This window comes from Manis javanica, chromosome 3 (assembly GCF_040802235.1).
Source record: "Manis javanica isolate MJ-LG chromosome 3, MJ_LKY, whole genome shotgun sequence".
NCBI lineage: Eukaryota > Metazoa > Chordata > Mammalia > Pholidota > Manidae > Manis > Manis javanica.
This window is the reverse complement of record NC_133158.1, coordinates 71,368,050-71,388,948: the sequence shown is the minus strand read 5'-3', so window position 1 is coordinate 71,388,948 and position 20,899 is coordinate 71,368,050. Positions and strand designations below refer to the sequence as shown.

The 20,899-nt window shown below is 38.6% G+C and overlaps 1 protein-coding gene across 1 annotated transcript in view; it reads right to left on the bottom strand.

Annotated features, from left to right (window-relative positions):
• MYH15 (myosin heavy chain 15) overlaps nt 1-20,899 on the bottom strand; it is a 113,499-nt gene that overhangs the window by 38,378 nt on the left and 54,222 nt on the right. The window contains 13 exon segments of the mRNA XM_073230461.1: nt 1,288-1,402; nt 2,359-2,391; nt 7,465-7,702; nt 7,704-7,753; nt 7,756-7,812; nt 8,015-8,037; nt 9,810-9,889; nt 14,020-14,095; nt 14,098-14,164; nt 14,242-14,244; nt 15,893-16,056; nt 17,107-17,362; nt 20,614-20,860. Coding sequence (XP_073086562.1) covers nt 1,288-1,402; nt 2,359-2,391; nt 7,465-7,702; nt 7,704-7,753; nt 7,756-7,812; nt 8,015-8,037; nt 9,810-9,889; nt 14,020-14,095; nt 14,098-14,164; nt 14,242-14,244; nt 15,893-16,056; nt 17,107-17,362; nt 20,614-20,860 — 1,409 coding nt within the window.

The window sequence follows — 20,899 nt, the reverse complement described above, 5'->3', positions numbered from 1 at the left end:
AGGATGTCATACAATCCAAATAGTCTTTATCATCTTTTCAAAGTATGCCCCTGAGCATCACGAACATATTGTTTATTTTCACTGACCGAGGAATTCTGTCTCTGGGGATATATTACTAAAAACAATTCTAATTACAGATGAACATCTAGCCACATGCTGTTCATAGCAGAGTAATAGGTCCAGTTATAGGGCAAGGTTAAATAAACTAGAGTCTCTGTACTTGATGCATTGGAAGTAGCCATTATAAATGACTGAATTTGGGAGATACAAAAAAAGCTTATAACAAATTGAAAAGAGAAAAACACCAAATATTTGACACAGTATAATTTTTCAAAAAAAACCCTAAAACTGTCAATAGTGACTAATAGCAGAAAGTAAGCCAGGGGATTTTTTTCTACTGTTAATTCTTTTATTAAATATTTGTGGGGTGCTAATAAGTTGCAGGCATTGTTCTAAATAACTGATATACAATAGTAACAAAAATGATCCCTGCCCACATAAAGCTTACATTCTGGCAGATGGACACAGATAAGCATATTTATTATGTCAAGTATGTAGGTTGTTTGAAAGTATTAAATGCCATGAAAAAAGAAACACATGTAGAAAGCAGGTTGAGATGCTGAAATGTCACCTTCTCATTAAGGCCTATGCTGACTTCCCCCAGATATGTTTGATTAAATAACTCTCATCTTCAAGTCTTTGCAGACGTAATACAGGAATTGCTTTGCAGAGAAAATAGCAAGGGCAAGACTGTAGAGTGTGAGTGAGCCTCATGTATTCAAAACACAGGGAAGAGGCCAATGGCCCAAGACAGACTGAGAGAAGAGGAAAGGCAGCAAGAGAGGTCAGAGGTAATGGGGGCCCAGACATGTGACCCTTGTAGATCACTGTATAGACTACGGCTTTTACTAAGTATAAATGAAGAGGTGTGGGTTCACGGCTGAAAATTAGAAAAAATGCCTATTTCAGTGAGGTTGACATTATAAGAGTCATGTTTTAGAGGCTTCGTGGACAGCCCCTACCATCCTTTGACCTTGGGAGTTGCTATAACCAACTGCATATTGCTTTTCTCCTTCATGAAAGAGAGCTGGGCAGAGCTTCCAAAACGGCAGTTAACCCTTCCCAGACAAGACCAACTCTGCAGACAAAGCTATGTTAAAGGCCATATTCTTCCCACATGATCTTTAAATGCCCACTTAGGCTCAGTAACTGAGTCATCTCAGGTGTCCCTCCACCAGTGTACTGGGATTGAGGCTCACTCGCAGGTGAAGCAACACATTCATTTACCATGCTCGCTACATAGCTTGGTCTTCTGTGCTTTCAGGTCATTTGCCAACTGAGTTACTTCTTCTAGTTTTGCATTTGCTTCATTTAAGTGCTCTTCATACAGAGTACAGAGCTCCTCAACATTAGTCAGGAGTTGAGTATGAATGGTTGGATATGGCTCATAGAGTCCATGCTGAATTAGCTGCATAAAGGAGGAAATGGTTCCTGGGTCCCTTGTGCTCCCTTCTGCCTGAGGACCACAGCTAGCATTTGGGACACTGCATCCTCTAATTTAAGCAAGCATAATAAACTCAGGGTCTGGGCCCCAAAGAGGCCCAAACTTCTCAGACTATAGTTTCAGTGGAGAAACCCAATTCTCTCTGGGTCTTGGAACCCTTTCTAGGATCCTTTGTGCTTTCAAAGAAGGAAACATGTCAAATACTGACAAAGTACATAACTACTTCCTGAAATTATATATTTAACTATCTTTCTCTCCCACTGAAATATAATTTTCATAAGGGTAGAGATTCTGTTTGATCACAGATATACCACCAGTGCCTAGACTAGTGCTTAACACCTAGTCGGAGCTCAATAAACAAGGGGGAAGATTCGGAGAGAAGGAAGGAAAAGCAGAGGGATTGAGAAAGGAAAGGGGGAAGAGGAGAAGATGGAAGGAAATCCAAAGGGCTGACAAAGCAGGATAGGAGAAAGCAGATAGCGCTATCTGAAGTGTCAAAACAACTGTGCCTTCTACACCACTAAGGCTGTAGACTCAGAATAACCCTGTTGGGTTAACTCTTCAGTTCTGAACTCCAACTTCTCACAGTTGGCTTTTCATGCTTGGAGAAAAGGATACGCCTTTGGGCTTTGGTACTTCTACATGGTGTAGGTAACCAGTCTAATCACCAGATTCTTGCCACACTCTGGAAACTCACACTAGTGCTCTGAGACCCAAGGTCCTCAGACAGGACAAGAGCTGCCAGATGCAAGGTGGTGGTATCTCCTTACGTAGCTGCGAGTTGCATTCTTGTTACTAATATGGTCAGAAAAGACACTGGTGGTTCTATAGATCCCTGGTTGGATAGATTTTACTTCACTGTTTTTTTGTTTTGCTCTTTACATGTACTAAATCTCAATCCAAATAACAGCTCCAAGGGGAAATTTCTCTCTCTAAGGAAAAGGATATGACAAAGAAGGAGTCACACCAATGGCATTGTGAGAAAATGGTGACATCCATGAAATTGTGGCAAACCTAATAATCTGAATATTGACCTAATTTGTACGACAGAGCAATGACCAAGGACCAGGAACATTTAAAAAATGATGCCAGGTTTAGTCCTCTGGGAAACTCCTGAATCATCAAAAACCTTAGAGATCTCTAGGTAGAGCCAATGCCATGTTGACAATTGTTCTCTTTAAGCTTACACTAGTGACTATTTCTAAACTCCCAGCACAACTCTACTAGATCACAACCTCTTATATTGCCAAGGCAGTGTGCAGTGCTTGACCTAAAATAAGCACTTAATAAATGTCTAAGACACTCAAACTATTTCAGACTTTAGTAAGAGGCTGGTCAATACTCCCACTGAAGTTTACTTAGAGGTCATATTCAAGAGTTTCTCATAAACCTGAACCACAAATTTGTTTTTTAACTTGGTGAGGATATGATCTGCTGATTAGCAAACAAGCCAAGAGCCAATTCAGGTGCATGCCACTTGAAGGCTGACAAGGAATGTCATATTGTTCTAGCTCACAGATGTTCCATAGCACACCCAGGCTTACTGGTGGCTGGAAAACCAGACCTGGCAGAGATTCAGGGCCCAGCTTCTCATACAGTGCCATCAGTATCATGTAGGTTAGAGCATTGATGTTAAATGTCAGGCATGCTCAATTACCCATACTCTCCACTTACTATTACAAGAAAGCTAGTAGTGATAAGTGTAACAGTTTTTAGATGGTCTGCAGTTTCTAATTACATTTTTAATGTTAAATAGGTTTGCTCTCACTTCTGAAAGTAATTTGATGAAGTTGGCATACTCATTTTTAACCTCTCATTATCCTTCAAGAGTTCATACTGACTCTGTTTATAAATGAGAAAAGAGTCAGAGAAACAAATTAACTTCCCCAAATTCACACAACTAGTGACTGTTGGAATCAAAATCTGAACTGATAACTGTGCAGATACAAAAAAAAAGTCAAATATTAGATTCTCAAGCACCTATTATATGAAATAGTAATAACAAAGGGAAGTTTCCAATGACAACCTTATTGGCTCAAATTGTCATGAATCCTGGATTCCAGAGAAAAACTGGTTAAAAGATAGGATGACTTTGTGAACCATCTTTATGTTATGTTATCTCCAATAATAAATGACCCAATAACTGGGCCAGAAGGGACACATCCAGGTGTGAGAAATGGCACTGCTGTTTATGGCCCTGAACATGCTATGCCATGCACCTGTTTGCTGAGAGTGAAAGAGCTCAGAGATCTATAAGACAACTAGTCACTGGTATGTGGAAATGAGCAGCAAAGGAGCCAGAGAATCCCGTTTTTAAGAGTCCCCTGAGTGATAAAGCCCAGCTGGACTGGGCATATCTGCAAAGTAGGCAGCACCTGGGCTGACATAAAAGGCACTTGCCCTTAGGCAAAGCTTCAAAGAGTAGGTCCCCATGGGCACTGCTAACTGCTGGTGAAATATTTGCAGTTGACAAAGTAGTTTCATAAGCAGATTTTTCAAAAGGCAATGAGTTTGTTTATCTAAAGGTGGTCTGTACACAGATATACCATTCAAAGGAGTTGTATTTTCAAAAGAGTTTCAGGTTTAAGCATAAGGATAGACACTGAATTTTGACACCAGGAAAGAAGTTATTGGAATAGTGCACATTCATCTTATATCTGATTCTTGAAATGATAGCTAAGAATGCTGCCTCCCAGAAATGCAAGAGCCAATGGGAATGCAAAATAACCAAGATAATTGTGAGATTGCCTTGAACTTCTAAATTGCCCTGGGCTTCTCTGTCAGCATACTATGCTTTTGAAAATGCTTCAGTTTCCACTGTACCACAGAGTACTGGCATTCCTGGCATTATAATTCAAGGGAAGATGAAATAAATAATTCAAGAAAAATTTTGGCATAATGCATATGCCTAGGAGGGTGAATAGAATCAATTTATCCCACCAGGAAATATTTAAGGCAGCAGCACAATGTGGTCACCCATAGACATATATAGGATTTGGAGTTGAGGTCCATCTCTGCCACAGAATTGTGTGACCATGGACAAGTCACTGGTCTATAAGCCACAGAATTCCCAAAAGGCATGTATACAAGTTAATTCAGATTATGTAAAAGATGTAGTAAATATGAGTAAAAAAAAACATATTTTTGCCTTAGAGATGTATTCTACTTAAGCCAAGTTACAAGACCATATAATGCAACAGTATAAGAGGGCCCCCAAAAGTGCTACAAGAATTCAGAAACAAATAATATTTTAATAGGGGAAGTTGGATTTGAGCATTCCAAGGAGAGGATTTAGAATCCTATATATTGGTAGAATAAAGTGGATATTTGATGGAAGTCGAGCATTCTAACTTGGCTGAAGTGGAAGTCCATGAAACAAAATAATGGAATAGAAAATTAGCAGGGCAGATTGAGACAGATCACAAGCCACAGAGTATCTTGAAAGGCAGAAGTCTGTAGTTTACTTTTAGTCAAAGACATGTTTTAATAAAGCCATGTCTAGAAATATTCATATGGATGCTATAGATAATAGATTAGAAAAAAAAGACTAGAAGCACAAGAGATAGTTTCGGAAACCACTGCAATCGTCCAATTAAAAGGTAATGAAAACCCCACATGTGAGTGAGACTGGAATAGAAAACTGTAATTGAAACAGTGCAGAATTGACTGCTACAATAATTGATTGGCAAGCCAAGAAGAATACGAGAGGAAACAAATCAAACAGGCTTAGAGCCTGGGTGAAGGAAAGGCATAGGATGTCGGTGACAGAAATGTCCAGAGCAAAGGCCAGCTTTAGGAGAAGGTGATAAGTTTGGTCTTAGACATGTTAATTTGAGTAGAGGAAGACATTACTGACCTTTGAAAGAATGATTTTATAGAATATCTTTAAGAAGAAAAGCAGGGAAATAAAAACTATTGTGGGGGTTAATGGAATGAAGAGGTGGAGGGGTACACCTCTTGTGGGAGCTGGTCTCCAAAGATTGGCCTCGCTGTGAGTCAGCCCCTCTGGCATTCACTCCCTTGTGTCGACCTCTACTCTGTGACTTGTAACTGATGGGAGTCACACACAATCACTCCACAGCGTTGTCAGTCTGCCTCACAAGAATTACAGCAGTTTCTGCCTTGGTCTCTTGGAACACTTGTTCTTTGTGCCCTGACTTGCCATGTAAGAAGTCCAAATCCTCCGTGGCTGCCAGGCTGTGTGGAAGCCCAAGCCAGCCACATGGAGAGCTGCCATAGAGGGAGACTTCCAGCCAGTCCCCAGATATCCTAGTTGGGATAACCCATGACTAAGATGACTACACTTCAACCACCACCTGAGCTAAGCCTGTGAACCCCCAGAACAAAGAGAAAGAATAACAAAGTGCTGTCTTAAGCCACAATTTGTTAGACAGCAATAGGTAAGTAAAACAATACCCTTGGGTCAAGGAGACAGAGTAAGGTGGATATGAGCTGACTTTGCTTTTCGGTCAAAATATCTCCCTGTAGTTGAGGAGATGCCTTTCTTGGTTTGTTTTTATTTTTGGAATGGGTGAATAACGGTTATGTGGAAGAATATTTTATTTCTGGGGATAATAAGGAAAGAAATGGATGAGTGTAATAGAAAATATAACATAAGGTAAAGAGGAAAGTTATACTGAATGTTCTTGATCTCATCAGTTAGGTCTCACCATTTATTGAAAAGAAGGATTCAGACAGGCAGGGTTAGAATCTGAGGGAGGATTTTGTATAAAATGAAACAGAAAGTGAGTAGAAAAAACAAAGAACTTCGAAACAGCAGTGAAATACTAGAGGAAATTGGTAAGCATGACATCTATGCTTAATGAGTCTGGATCAAGGCAGACCCATCAGCAGTGTTAAGACTATATGACTTCCTGCTAAAATGTACAGAAAGAGGAGAGTTCCTGAGGATAAATGAGAGCAGCTTATGAAGAAAGTGAGGACTCCCAAGCCCTCAGCTACTCTGTGGAAGGCCAATGGAGCCTGCAGGGCATGGAGAGAGAATGTTTTCATTGCTGAATGAAAGATGGAATCTATATAAAATACAGAATAGAAAAGAGAGCAGAGAAAGAAAAACTCCTTACTAGATTTATATTCTAAGATAATTAGGGGGTGGGATGGCAGGGGTAATAGAGAGAAAGAGTGGGAAAAGCTGATGGTTATGTTTCTTTCTACTCAATGTGGTCTTTAAAAGGAAATAATGTTAAACATTTTAGGAGCCACTCAATATCTGAAGAAATTCCACATTTTTTTCTGGCCACAGTGCACCAATATCAAGCTTTATTGTTGGTTTACCTCTTGCTCAGATAACTTGACAAATTCTGCTCCCAAGGAGAATTTGACACTAGCTATTTTCTCTGCTTAACCTAAAGTAAGCTTCCTCTCAAATACCAGAGGGCAGGACTGCCATTGTGATACGATACTAGTCATTTAATAGGAGAGCTTTCAGTGTACAGCTTAATGAGCTCAGTGAAGAAAGACTTTATGATGCAACTTTCTTCTAATGCTGGCTGGTCAAAGAGATGCCAGAGAACATGAGGGAGAAACAGGTTTCTCCTCTCAGCAAAGCTCTTTGCATCCACCATTTATCCAGAAAGACTCTAGAATCCTAGGAGCCACCCTTAAGGAGGCGTGACACATAGCTATTCTTTAAGAAACACACCACCCACAGGGCTACTGACTTCACCTTCCAGCCAGGTACTTATGTCACCAACACACAGATGCATAAGAAACATGGACCAGAACTCCAGTAAACCAGAAGACACTTTCAGGTTGCATTCCAGTGACAGCCATGTGACTTTAACAATGACCACTGATTTTAGACCTCATCTAGTCTAAGGAACCACAGCCTCCATCAGCAAACACATGGAGTCACCAGTCTGGTTTATTTTATTTTTCCTTCCCCTCCCCTACCTACTTCCATGTTCTGGAGTCCACAAGGAGGGCTTAGGAATGTTTACCTTAGCTCTGGTCAGGATGTCATCCACTTCTAGCAGCAAATCACTCTTGTTTTTTTCCAATGTCTGCTTCACCTACTATAGGTCTTCTGCCTGGCCTGGGAGTGCAGCATGACTATTCTTCCAAGAGGCAGAAGTTGTCTCAAAGGGCAGTGTGACCTCTTCCATGCCTCTGCAAAGCTTCTGGAATTTTGTTTTTTGTTTCTCAGTTATCTCCAGCTGAGCCAAACTGGCACCCCTGCCTCTCCAGCCTCTCATGCAAGTCTCCCAGCCCCTGGAGGAGGTCAGCTGCCCCTCCCTCTCTACCTTGGCTCAACGGGTCGTTTCAACTTCCAATGCCTCTTTCAAATCCTGTGTTTGAATCTGTAGCAATAAGTAATTTTTTTGACTTTTACTAAACACTTAACAGCATATTTTATATTCAAGGGCTTTACTCTATCTTTTTTTCAAATTTCTCACAACTAAGAAAAGTAACATAACACTTTTGCTTCCCATTTTATAAGGCAGATAGAATACACAGAAATTAAATGACTTGCTCCAAATCAGGAAAGACCAGAATTAAAATTTGCAGTTCCTCTAGATCTCCAAGACCTTAACAATGAACCATTTCATTGAATTAAATATATGCAGGTGAAATCTCAGTAAAAACCACTTTCCAAATGAATAGGAAACATCTTTCATGTAACAAGAGAAACATCTTAAACAAATGTATAAAAAATAACATGTTGAATTTTATAGACAATACCTCATTCATCTGGAATTTGTTTACCTGACAGTCTTAACTCTTGGGAACTTGGGCAAAAACTGATCAATAGAGAGAATATTTCCCAGTTCAAGCAACTTACTCATAAAAAGCAGCATCAATTTCACTTTATACACAATTCTGACATAATTGATTACTTGGTTTTTCATTCTGCAGGTGATTTTAAGTACCAGGAGATCTGAAGTAACAAATTAGAATTTGGTGGAAAATGGGGCTACTGAAGTGAATTGTAATCACAAGGGACAAAAGTATTAGACAAAGTCATGATAAGAACTCACAGAACCCAAAACTCTTTTAGTATAGAGCAAATAGCTCAACATATCTTGATAGCGTCATTGTAGTCCAGTGCATTAAAGCCACTGATAGTCACTCACACCACCTAAAATAACTAGACATAGGTTAAGGGAGAGGGGCAAAAGATAGGATCTATTTTAGAATATGCTTTCCTTTCCATTAAATAAGCGTACTATGACTTAGAGGATGCTACTTTGTAGATCATACCCTATATGTAGGATATCAGATCTGTAAATAAGTTGTGAGAGAGAAAATACAGAAAATTAGGATCTCCATATCTGAATAAATATGAACCCTCTTCCAACTAGTTATCTTGACATCCTATATCTTTATCCCAAACAATACTGTCACTGAACCAAACATTTTGAAAATATTTCTTCAGAAATAATCTTTAGGGCACTTTTTAAAATCATGAAGATAAGAAAAATTGCCTTTTTGATAATTGAAACTTTTTGGATAAAGTCAAGTGCCATTTGAAGTCAAGCATGGTGAATGTGATAGATGCTTGTATAGACATTAAAACTGTTTTTAAAAGCATCTCCATAAAGCATTGAGACTGGTTTTCTTATTTGGCTCAAAATGTCTCATAAGTGAATTATCAGAAAGGGGTTCTGAAATTATTTTGAATAATGGTTACACTATTGAGAAACGTATTTAGCTTCAAAAGAAAAACATTCATCTGTACGTGTATGTGAGGAATTATATGTATACATATATATTTATTTATATTACTTTGTAACACGGTCATATAATATAAAACAGTCCATGGTCTTAAATTTATAAATAGCTTCCCATTATCAAATAATGTTTTGAGGCTATAAGTAGTTACAAAACAGATTTTCGGCATAATTGCCTTCTAATCACAAAGATTAACCATCATAAAAAACTAAATTGCTAACACTGAATGCTTACTACCATGGATCAGGCAGTGTTTACCACTCTGATGGACTGTTGCAGTTAATAATTTCAGCTCCAAGGTTGTTGGGAGGATTAATGAGTGAAAAAATATACGTCCAGGATTTTTGCACAATGCCTAGTTCATGACAAACATACAACAAATGAGCTATTTGCTTTTAATATTCTTAGGATAGGGAAAGTTAAGCTTAAAAAGTAACTTCCTAAGTCACACATCTGTGGAATGCCAGTCTGCCTTCATAATGCTCTTTGCAGCCTCTGCCTATAGTTGGCTAAGGGTATGGAGACCTTGGCGGAGCATTTGTCACTGAAGCACCATCACCTGTGTATCTAAATACAGGTGCACACAGGGATCTGACAAATGATTATCTAAAACTCTTTATTTTCTGAAGTTGAACCACCAGGCCTTTCTCATTTTCCACCTTTGAATTCATCTGTTTCATTCCTAATTCTTTCCTGTTAGGGAAGAAGGTGTCAAATGGAACTGTTCAAAGTAATAACATTTTGTTTAAATATTTTTAAAATTTCAATAATAACACATGAATTTGTTCTCATTGTAAAAATTCAACCACTACATCTATATCTGACATTTCCTTGGCTATTATGCCCTATCTCTGTTCCTTCCCTAGAGGTAACCACCATTTTCAGTATCCAGACATTTTTCTAAGTATTGACATATGTTTGTGTTTCCATACAAGTAAAAATAGTTTCATTTTCTTTACTGTGAAAGGTATAATATTGTATACATTTGAAATTATAGTTCTGTTAATTTATTTTTAACCCAATAATTCATGGGAGATTTTTCCATGTTGGCCCACACATAAGTTACTTCATTTAAAAATTAATTGTGACTATTCCAGAATACTATTCCATGATTTAGATATCCTGTAGTTTATCTATTTCTCCATTAATAAGCACTTAGGCTTTTCCCAATTATTTTGCTTTTATAAATAACACCATTTAATTACATACCCCTTGTGTACATGTGTCTCTCTAGGATGAATGCTAAGCAGGGAAGTGCTGGGTCAGGTATCAGTTGTATGCCTAAAAATGTACAACCCTGCTCTTTGCCCTCCAAAAGCAGTGTGAGATTATTTCTCTATGTTTATATTTAATATTAGCATAATTCTTAATTTTTCCTAATCTGAAAAAATAAACAGTTTTATTCTGTATGTCCTTCTTTATTAGTGAGATAACATCTTATCAACTATGCGGATCTAAAAATGACCACTCAAAACAGTGCCATCCTGGCATAAAAACAGACATATAGATCAATGAAACAGAATTGAGAATATACAGTTCTATAGTCAATTAATATAAGATGAAGGAGGCAAAGGCAAGAATAAAAAATGGGAAAAGACAGTCTCTTCAATAAATGGTGTTGGGAAAACTGGACAGCTACATGAAAAGAATGAAACTGGACCACTATTTTACACCATACACAAAAATAAATTCAAAATGGATTAAAGACACAAACGTAAGACCTAAAGCATAATACTCCTAAAAGAAAACAGGCAGTAAACTCATTAACATCAGCATTTAGTATTTTTTTTCTAGATACATCTCCCCAAGCAAGGGAAACAAAAGCAAAACTAAACAAGTGGGACTATGTCAAACTAACAGCATCTGCACAGCAAAGGTAGCCATCGACAAAATGAAAAGGCAACGACTGAATGATGTGTTTGCAAATGATATATTCAGCAAGGGGTTAATATCCAAAATATATTAAAAAACTCATACCATTCAACACCAAAAACCCCCAAATAATCTAATTAATAAATATGCAGAGGACCTTAATAGACATTTTTCCAAAGACATACAGATGGTTCACACATGAAAACAGGCTCAACATTACTAATCACCAGGGAAATACAAATCAAAACCACAGTGAGATTTCACCTCCCACCAGTCAGAATGGCTAGTATCAAAAAGACAAGAAATAACAAGTTATGACAAGGATGTGGAGAAAATGAAATCCTTGTGCACTGTTGGTGGGAATGTAGATTGGTGCAGCCACTGTGGAAAACAGTATGGAGGGTCCTCAAGAAATTAAAAAGATATACCATGTGACCCATTAATTCTATTCTGGGAATTTACCCAAGGAAAACAAAATCATTGATTTGAAAATATAGGTGCACCCTGTCTATTGCATTTACTTACAGTAGACAAGATATGAAAGAAACCTAAGTGTCCATCAATAGATGAATGGATAAAGAAGATGTGGTACATATACACAATGTAGTATTAGTCAGCCATAAAAGAGAATGAAATCTTGCCATTTGTAAAAACATGGGTGGACATAGAGGGTATTATGCTAAGTGAAATAAGACAAATACCTTATGATTTCACTTATATGTGGAATCTAAAAATTAAAACAAATGAGAACACAAAACAGAAACAGACTCATATACACAGAGAATGGGTGGTTGTCATAGGGAAGGGGGCTGGGGGTGAGCAAAATAGGAGATGGGGGTAAAGAGGTACAAACTTCCAATTTTAAAATAAATAAGTCATGGGGAAAATATATAAATAAATATGGCCAATAAACCAAATAAGCTACTTGTTTGTGTTCTTTGCTCATTATTCTACTAGGTTGTTCATAGAATTATAGATATTCTTTTATATTCCTGATATTTATTTTCTTATATCTGTTGAAAGTATTTCTTCTACTGTATAACTTGTCACAGTCTTATTTATGTTGGCTTTTGTCACATAAATGCTTTAAAATGTGGTATCCAATTTATCAAGATACTCCTTTGATGCTTTGGCTTTTGCCACTTATTCAAGAAGACTTAACCTGCCCATTTCCTAAGACTTACCACTTATGTTATCACCTAATAGTTTTTGCTGTTTTTATTATAAGAACATTTAACATGATATCTACCTTCTTAACAAATACTGAAGTACACAGTACAGTAATGTTAACTATAGGTACTTAGTCATCTTACATTAACTGAAATTTTATTCAGGTTGGATAGCAATACCCAATTTTCCCTCCACTCCAGCCCCTGACAACTACCATTCTACTCTCTATTTCTCTTCTGAGCTCAGCCATGTTAGGTGCCTCATACTGTTTTCTGTGATTGCCTTCTTTCACTAGTATAATGTCTTCCAGGTCCATCTATGTTGTCATGTATGGCACGATTTCCTTCTTCTTAAAGGCTGAATAAGATTCCATTATATGTTTATACCCCATTTCCTTTATTCATTCATCCAGCAATGGACATTTAGGTTTTTTTACATATCTCAACTATTGTGAATAATACTGTATCTTCTAATGGCTTTACAGCTTTGCTTTTACATTTAGTTCTTTAGTATAACTTGATTTTGTGTGTATGAATAATATGGGGTAGAAACTTAACTTTTACCTCAGAAAATAGCTAATAATCTCAGCACTATTTATTAAGTATCCTATCCTGTCATCACTAATTTGAAATGCCACCCGTATCACCTATTGAGTTTCTGTATAGATAGACCCCTTTAGAGAAAAGGTTTTACAATGAGGTTATAACTTCCTGAAAACATGGGTTTTCTAAAATACCAGAGCTCTTTGACTTGTGGCCTATAAAGGCCTGGAGGATCATTTTCACTTTGCTAAACTGAAATATAATCTTCAAAACTGAAGGCTAAGGGAACTCTATCATCATCTTACCTTTCACTGTTCCATCACAATTCATAAGATTACTTACTTTATCTTTTCTTGACACTGATAAAGTTCAGTAACTTATTAGTAGAATACTAATCAAGCCTGACCACAAGCATGTCGAATGGCAACTCATGTACATAAACAGGAAAACCAGCAGCTCATAGCTGCTCACTTGCCTGTCTTTCCTTTTGCACTGTGGGTCCCAGGGATGGATAAACTCCCAGCTTTAACTTGGGCACATCTTACTCTTGGACCTCACTGTTTCCCCTCTTATTTGGTCTATTCCAAATAACAGGAAAATCCCTCATGGTGAGGAGAAAGTCTAGAGAAACAGGAAGACAAAAGGAACAAGGTGAGAAATCCACTCAGGAGAGGTCAAACTAACCTGCAGGGCTGTCTGCTAGGAGTTTCAGGAATTCACGTGAACTGAAAGTTCTGCTAATTTTGATCACTGTTGTACTTTGCTTTAAATTTTAAAGTTTAATATTTATAAAGTAAATTATTTCACCTAAAACAAGAAAAGCTATGTAAGTATAGTTAATGAAGTTCTATATGGCAAACAAGTAGTTTTGAAATTTTAAATCATTTTTCTTTTATGTCATTGATCCCATCATGAGAAAAAGAAGTGAACCATTTTTATATTTTGACTTGTAGCCTCAAATTGCAATAATGCACAGCTCGTTAAGTCTTACATCTTTCATTCCCATCTGCTAAGCAGATGCCTTCACAGGTATTTTCTTCTAATTATATAGTTGTAAACAGAGAGTATATTCATAAAGTCCAAAAAAACGAAAGTCCATTTCCTAGGCTTGTTATCCTCTCCTTCAGGTCTTGAGACATCTGGCCCTGGAATCATGGGTCAGAGGGTAAATGACAGGAGAGAGCTGTTCCTTCCAGTACAAGGTCTCCCAGAATCTCTGGCAACAAGAGGGTGGCATACTTCCTCAGCTTCTCTTCAAGCTGCAGCTGGCTCCTCTCCAGGTGCCCCAGCCCCTCATGGTTCATCTTTAAATCACATCCAGTTTGCTCTTCTCCCTTTCACAGTTTATTCTTGCTTTCTTCTCCTGCTCAACGGCACCCTCAAGCTGACAAAAAGAGATATCATTTAGCCAAATAAATAGGTAATGTTCATACTTCACTAGAGTGTCCATTAACTACTTACCTTCTGGAAAAAGAAAGAAGAAAACAGGCACAGAATGTGTAAACAATACCTAGTTATGCAGATGTTTTAAAATAAATATTGCATGCATCAACAGGATAACAGAATAATCTAGAAACCAGAGTGATAGAAGAAAACTTTGGAGATTAAGGAATGAGTTCTATTCTAAGAAAGGAACCAATAATAAATGGCCAGTGAGCCCTTGGTCGATCATTTTCCAGTGATGGGAAGACCACTTCCCCACGTGGCAGTTCATTTCATGGGTGGGTAAGTCCATTTACTCAAGAGTGTTTCTTCATAAGAAGCCAGGATATTCTCTAAGGTCTGCTCCCTGAAGCAACACCAAGAATATTTGTTTCTCCATGATCATCCATGAATATTGGACAGCTGTCCCAAGTCTCCCAACTTAGTATCACTGGCCCTTTCAAAGATGTCTCACATGGCATGACTTCCAAACCTCCTTCACCACCTTGGCACCCTCCTCTTAGAGGTACCATACATTATGTCATATTCTTGTACTCCACCAAGTTAGTCAGAACATTCCGTTTTGTATTACTAACAATCATACCCAGGTGAGTCTAGCAGGAAGCTAGATAACAGTTACCATAGGCTATTTATTCATTGTATGTTCCCTCTCCAGCAATAGAAGATATATTTCCTATATTCAGCAAAAGAGATGAAATTCAAATAGAAGGAGGAAGGAGAACTTGGAGAAGCTGTATATAAAAATCTGAAAGTAGATCAACTCTAAGAGAGAAGAAGTATATGCCAGAGAGTGTGTGTCTGTATGTGTGTGTGTGTTTGTGTCTGTGTGTGTGTACTCACACAAACACCAATAAATCCTCACATGAACGGACACGCAATCAGTTAATAGAAAGAAAAGTGAGACAACTAATAGGTAATAGAGGAAATTAATAGGCATGAGGAAAAGGCAACAGATTTAAAGGAAAAAAAACCCTACCCTGTCAGTACTTTTACAAAGGCTGAACTTTTGGGGCTCATATGAGAATGAATGCGTGCACTACGCCAGCTGGCCGGAGTGGGGTGGTGGGGAAGGCGGAATCATGAAGCTACGCAGTGAGACTGTCTGAAGCATCTTTATTTCACATGGTGTTTGGAGGCAGAACAGGGGCAACCGCCTTTAGCATCTTATACATATTTTCCAATAGTGTAAGTAGAATACACCTTGTGACTTAGATATTCTTTCAACTATAAATAAGCCTCAGCACACCGCTGGAGACACAACAGAGCCTTGAAACTCATCCTTCAATGCCAATGTCAAAGAGAATACCAACATACCTGTGTGTCAAAATACCAGGTTCTGTGGGAGTTGTGGGGAAAATTAAGCCACCCACAGTGATAACCCTTCACAATTCATCTCAACGTTCTTCTCCCACTGTCCAGGCTGTAAGAAAATTGCATTTAAAAACTGACAGATTCCATGCTGGGGATTCTCTTATACTGTATAGTAGTTCAGTGCATGTTAAGAAAGAAAAAAACACCTCTATTTCTAAATAATAAAGGAAACATAGCATGCTACTAGTTTTCATGAAATTATCAAGATAAGTTAACTAAGTAAAAATTGGAGGATTGTATATATGTGGACCAATAGCTAAATAGCTAGACATATCATATCATCACCTAACTTATCTACTTGCTGTTCCGACTTCAGCTTGGCCTGGCTCAGGTTGCTGAGCTCCTCCTCCTCTCTGGGCAGATCATCCAGGGTCTGCCGATGGGTCTCCTGAATGATCTTGGCTGCTCTGTTAAGTTTGCCGTTATCATTTACAGATTCTACTTCCTCAGTCATGTTCTTGACTTGTGAGAAAAAGATAGAGGCAGCTTCATAAGAGTTGCCATTGGAAGGCTGGGCATGACACCAACAGCAGTCTTCTCTGTTTTCTAGCACAAAAAAATCTCAGGAGGTATCCAACATCATAAAGAACCGAATTCAGCCAAATTCCTGATACACTTTTATACACTCTAAATTCACATTTTCTTACACACAGACACAAAAGATCTGTTATTTGTCATTGTCAGGGAATGGGGCATTCTGGTCAATCACATATCAGTACAGATCATTGGGCGGCCAATTCTCAGAGTGTCAAATTATTGTATGATAAGAACACTACTAGGGTAATTTAGCTTTCTTTTGAGTATGCAAGGGACACGCAGTAGTCTTATTCTGCCTTAATATCCCAAGCAACTGGCAAAGAAGAGTTCTAGCTGATAAAATATGAAAAAATGAAAACTGGCAATCTCAGGCCCGTGTGTTCTTTTTTTATGAAGGGGAACCAATGGCACAGGAGTGGCTATCTAATCAGCTTCCAAAATTACTGTGTCATTCTGTCGACTAGCTGTATATCAGAGGTTTGACACAGACTCCTTTGCTAACTTCAGTCCATACACAGATATGCAGGTTAAAACCCTCATCTGAAATGAACAAAATATTAAACTCCTTAACTGGAATTAAAGTGACATTTTCAAAGTCAAACTCCAAGTCAGTGAGAGAGCTGGGGATTTGGACATATCAAATCACCTTTCAGTAACCGGCATCACATTGTTCTCCTTCTAAAACCGGATACTTAGAGGCCCAGTGAAACCATTTTGCTCTTTTCTATTAGATTTCAGATGCAATAAGATTAGAACAAATAAAAGTGTTTCACTTCAGAGATTAAGTAGGGTTCCATGAATTGGAATTGGAAATTTGAATGGAGACAGCATACTTCATCTGCCCCTTCATTTTATGCCAGGTCTGACTCCCAGTGCTACAAAGTTGCAGGCCACCATGTTAATTAATTTATACAGAGCAAGTCTGGTACCTAAGCCTGACTGGGAGAGGAATTCAAGCATCCAGGCCTTCCTAACATTATAGAAAAAGTACCTTGTGCCCTGTAGCACGCTTCTCCTTCTCCGACTTCACCAGTATTGTTTCCAGGTCATCGATTTCTTTCTTCAACTCAGAACATTCATCTTCAAGTTTCTGCCCCCTGGCAGTCAACTCAGAATTTATCTCCTCTTCTTCCTCCACCTGCACAGGCAGCACCCTGACTCTGGCCTCCAGCTGGATCTTGGATTTAATCAGCGATTCGCACTGCTCTTCAACATTTGCCAGGGTCTCTTGCTCCTGCCATGATCAGGAGAAAATTGTTGCCAACAGCTGGAAATAATTTATCAGCTAGATGAAAATGCAGCTTAACACACAGCAAAGAGATAATTGCCTGCCCTCTGCCCAGCACTTTCACCAACCTTACCTAAGCAGTTGAAATAATATTCCCAGTTCCCTGATCCTATTGTCGACAAGTGTCCAGAAGTGGAGGAGTTGCTTTGCTTGGAGGGGCTTTTGATCTTTCATGCCATTCAGTAGATTAGATTACCTCTTCTAATGCACTTAATAGAATCCCAGTGGCCTAAAGGAGCTAGCAGGCCTCCCAAAATCAGTGGTATACTGCTTAAATCACAGCTTCGGGAAGCATCTCCATGGCTATATAGTTTGAGGTTGATACCTGCTCAGAATACAGACTTTTAAAAAGCAGGGTTCCCTCAGACAACAGAAGATGAATAATATTATTATAAGTAAGCTGGTGCATTTGTTTAATACATTTAGATATCTTTTCATAAATAGGGCTGAGCTGTATGTTTTTTATTCATAGGCTGAATTTAGAATTCATGTTTACTTATAAGTCACTAACTAAATCTCACTATTATTTCCAAATAAAATCTTTTCCTCAATGATTTTGCCAGTAATAAAGTTCACAAGTTATACACATAAAATACTCTTTCCTTTTATCCTTTCAAATGCCTCCAATTCCCACTGAGTGACCCACTGTTCCTGTGTTACGGGTCAAGTAAAAACTGAAGTCGATTGCTTTTTGCTACAAAAGCACATTTTATATGACTTTTAACCCCTCTCATTTGTCTTTTTTTGAGGCTAAATAAAACCTCTCCTTTGTCAGCAAGTTCTTAATTATTGCAGGTCTTCCGGCAACACAACTTCACACACATCTCCATCTTCCATCTCTAGACTTCATACATCCTCTGCAATATGCTACTTTGGTCAATTTATTAGCTATCTATTTACCTAGGCTTAAGCTGTTTCACCTCCTCAGGTCAAGAGCAGAAAAAAACAAAATCCAGGCCATTGGTTTCTGGCTAGCTCCTGGCAAGAGGTGGCTCTCTGCCCAATAACAGGTGAGGGAGGCATATGATAGTAATTCTCCAACATCACTGAGGACCCAAAGAGAAAGGCTAAATTAAAAACAAAAAAGTCAAAACCAGAAGATTCCATGCAAATCAGAGAAACTTCCAATGTCTGGGAAGTAATGGGGGACATTTGATCTTAGTTCACGCCAGGTTGACAAGCAGAACTGTTTGCTCTATTCTATTCTGTAGTGGGACCTGTCACCATCACTGAATGAAGAGGACAGTCCAGTCGACCATCACTAATCCCTTCATTAACTGTGGCAGCAGGATTTGAGGGCCAGCTGAGCAGTGGTGTGGCAGCTTAACAGGAAGAGCACCATTTCCCCAATGTCAGGTTTTCTCTCATGTACTCAGTGTTAACCAGAATGGGTTCACTCAGTTCTGCTGGTATTTTAACTAAGTGAATGATTTTTAAAGAATCTTTGTTTTATCAATCTCTACTGTGTTTAGCTCTGTCCCTTAAAAATAAATGATGATAAAATATTTCACAGCTCTATGTCTCACCTGAGGGTTTCAGCCCCTGGCAAGTTCACTATGGTGAGACTAAGAAATGACAACCAAATGTTCTTGGAGTAAAAGGGTTCATATCCAGCTTTATTCTGGCAGCAGTAGGTCATGCACTAGAATTATGTCTGCGTCCAGCAGTTTACAGCTCTGTAATCCCCCTCCATCTCTGCCTCCACCCAGAACAGTGGGAGGAGCTCTTTATATAGTGACTCAGTCAGGAATAGCTCACTGCTAATGGGTGTGGAAGCATTAGCCTAGCAGTAGACCAGTTACATCATCAAGTAGTTTAGGGTCAGGTGAGGATCTTGGCCTAGGAACTTCCATTTTCCCCACACTTTGTTAACTTTTTAATCTTAGTTACAATCTGAACACATATCAGCCTCTGTGGGTTTGGCCTGGAACTGGCCTCCCTGTGTTTCTCACGCTCTCCATACTGATTCTTTACCATGTGCCAGACAAAATATGGTATCACAAACTGTGGTACTCATAGTATAGGTCTTAAAGTCTGTTTAGAGTAAGGGCCAGGCATTTGTGCTCCTAACAAGCATCCAGATGAGGCTGATCTATACTACAGTTCTAGAATCACTGCTATACTCAATAGGTATCAGAAATGTGGATCTGGGTATAAATTCTTATGTAAAATATGGCCTATTGGAACATTGATGGGTAGCGCAGCTACAAAAATCAAAGAATAACTTGGATCAGACTAACTATTTAAGTTTTCTCTGTTTTCATTTAGCTCAAAAAGCAGGAAAAGCCTTTATTTATATAACTGGATTTGGACCCAGAATTTTTAAAACTGAGCACTGTGCTAAGTGAGGTGGAAAATACAATAACGGTGGCTAAAATTTCACCTTTGTCTTTGGGATATCTGGGGACACAGTAGCACAGGGGCTGTAGAGGAGGCATGTGAAAGGGAGTAACAGCATGTTGGCGTCAGACTGCAGATGGAGGCCGGAATGCCAGGGCTGAGGGTTTGACATCTAGGAGGGTCTGCAACTTATTCATTACAGACGCAACATGAGATTGTTAAACACAATGGTTCTCAATCCTGACTAAGCATCAGAATCCCCATACAGATAATTTAGACCCACACAGAGACTGCTTAATCAAAATATCTGAGAGTGGGGTGTAGGCATCTTTTCACTTTTTAGTGCTTCACAAATGAGTTTGGTGCAAAGCCAATATTGAAAACTGCTGTTTTAGGAACTCCACTGATTAGTAATGTTGATTTGGACTGGGGAAGGAGAAGTAGGGAGACCAAAATCAGGAAAGCAACTACAAGAATACTGCAATAATCCTGAAGATGTCAGTAAAGCTTTTCTCAGGATTTAATACAATCCCGCCTTTTGATTTGCTAATGGTCATGGACTACATACAGAATTTAAATTAAGACCCAGAGTTTCCTGGCTCCCATGATAGACTGTGATGTTTTATATAGTTAAAACCCATTTAATAGTTTGTCCCTTTTTTCAAAGATACCCCACCAATGAAATCACTTCACTATGAAGCAAAGTGTCCATTGAGTGTTACCATTGTGTTTGATGAAAATCTACAGTATTTGAAAAACATGTGCCTACAAAACATTTTCTTTCAAATGACACTGCCTACAAAACAAGGGAATCTAATTAAAACCTTGATTTGAAGAACAAATGGTGATGTTACTCACAGCTGGCAGCTGAAAAGCAGGTCATTCTTTTCCCTGATGAGGGAGACTTGCTTTGCCCTCTGAAATTTTAATTTCTCCAAGGCTTTTTGCACTTGCACACACTCGTTCTTCAGTCCTGCTATCTCCTTTCCCATTGTGGCAGATTTCACAGGAGGCTTGATCTTGAAGAAGAGCCTCATCCAGGGCCAGTTCTTCAGAGCCATGAAAGCTCTTGTATGCCACTGGATCAAAAGAAGTGCATCCCTAAATCAGGAAAGAAAAAATAAAAACAAGTAAGCCAGG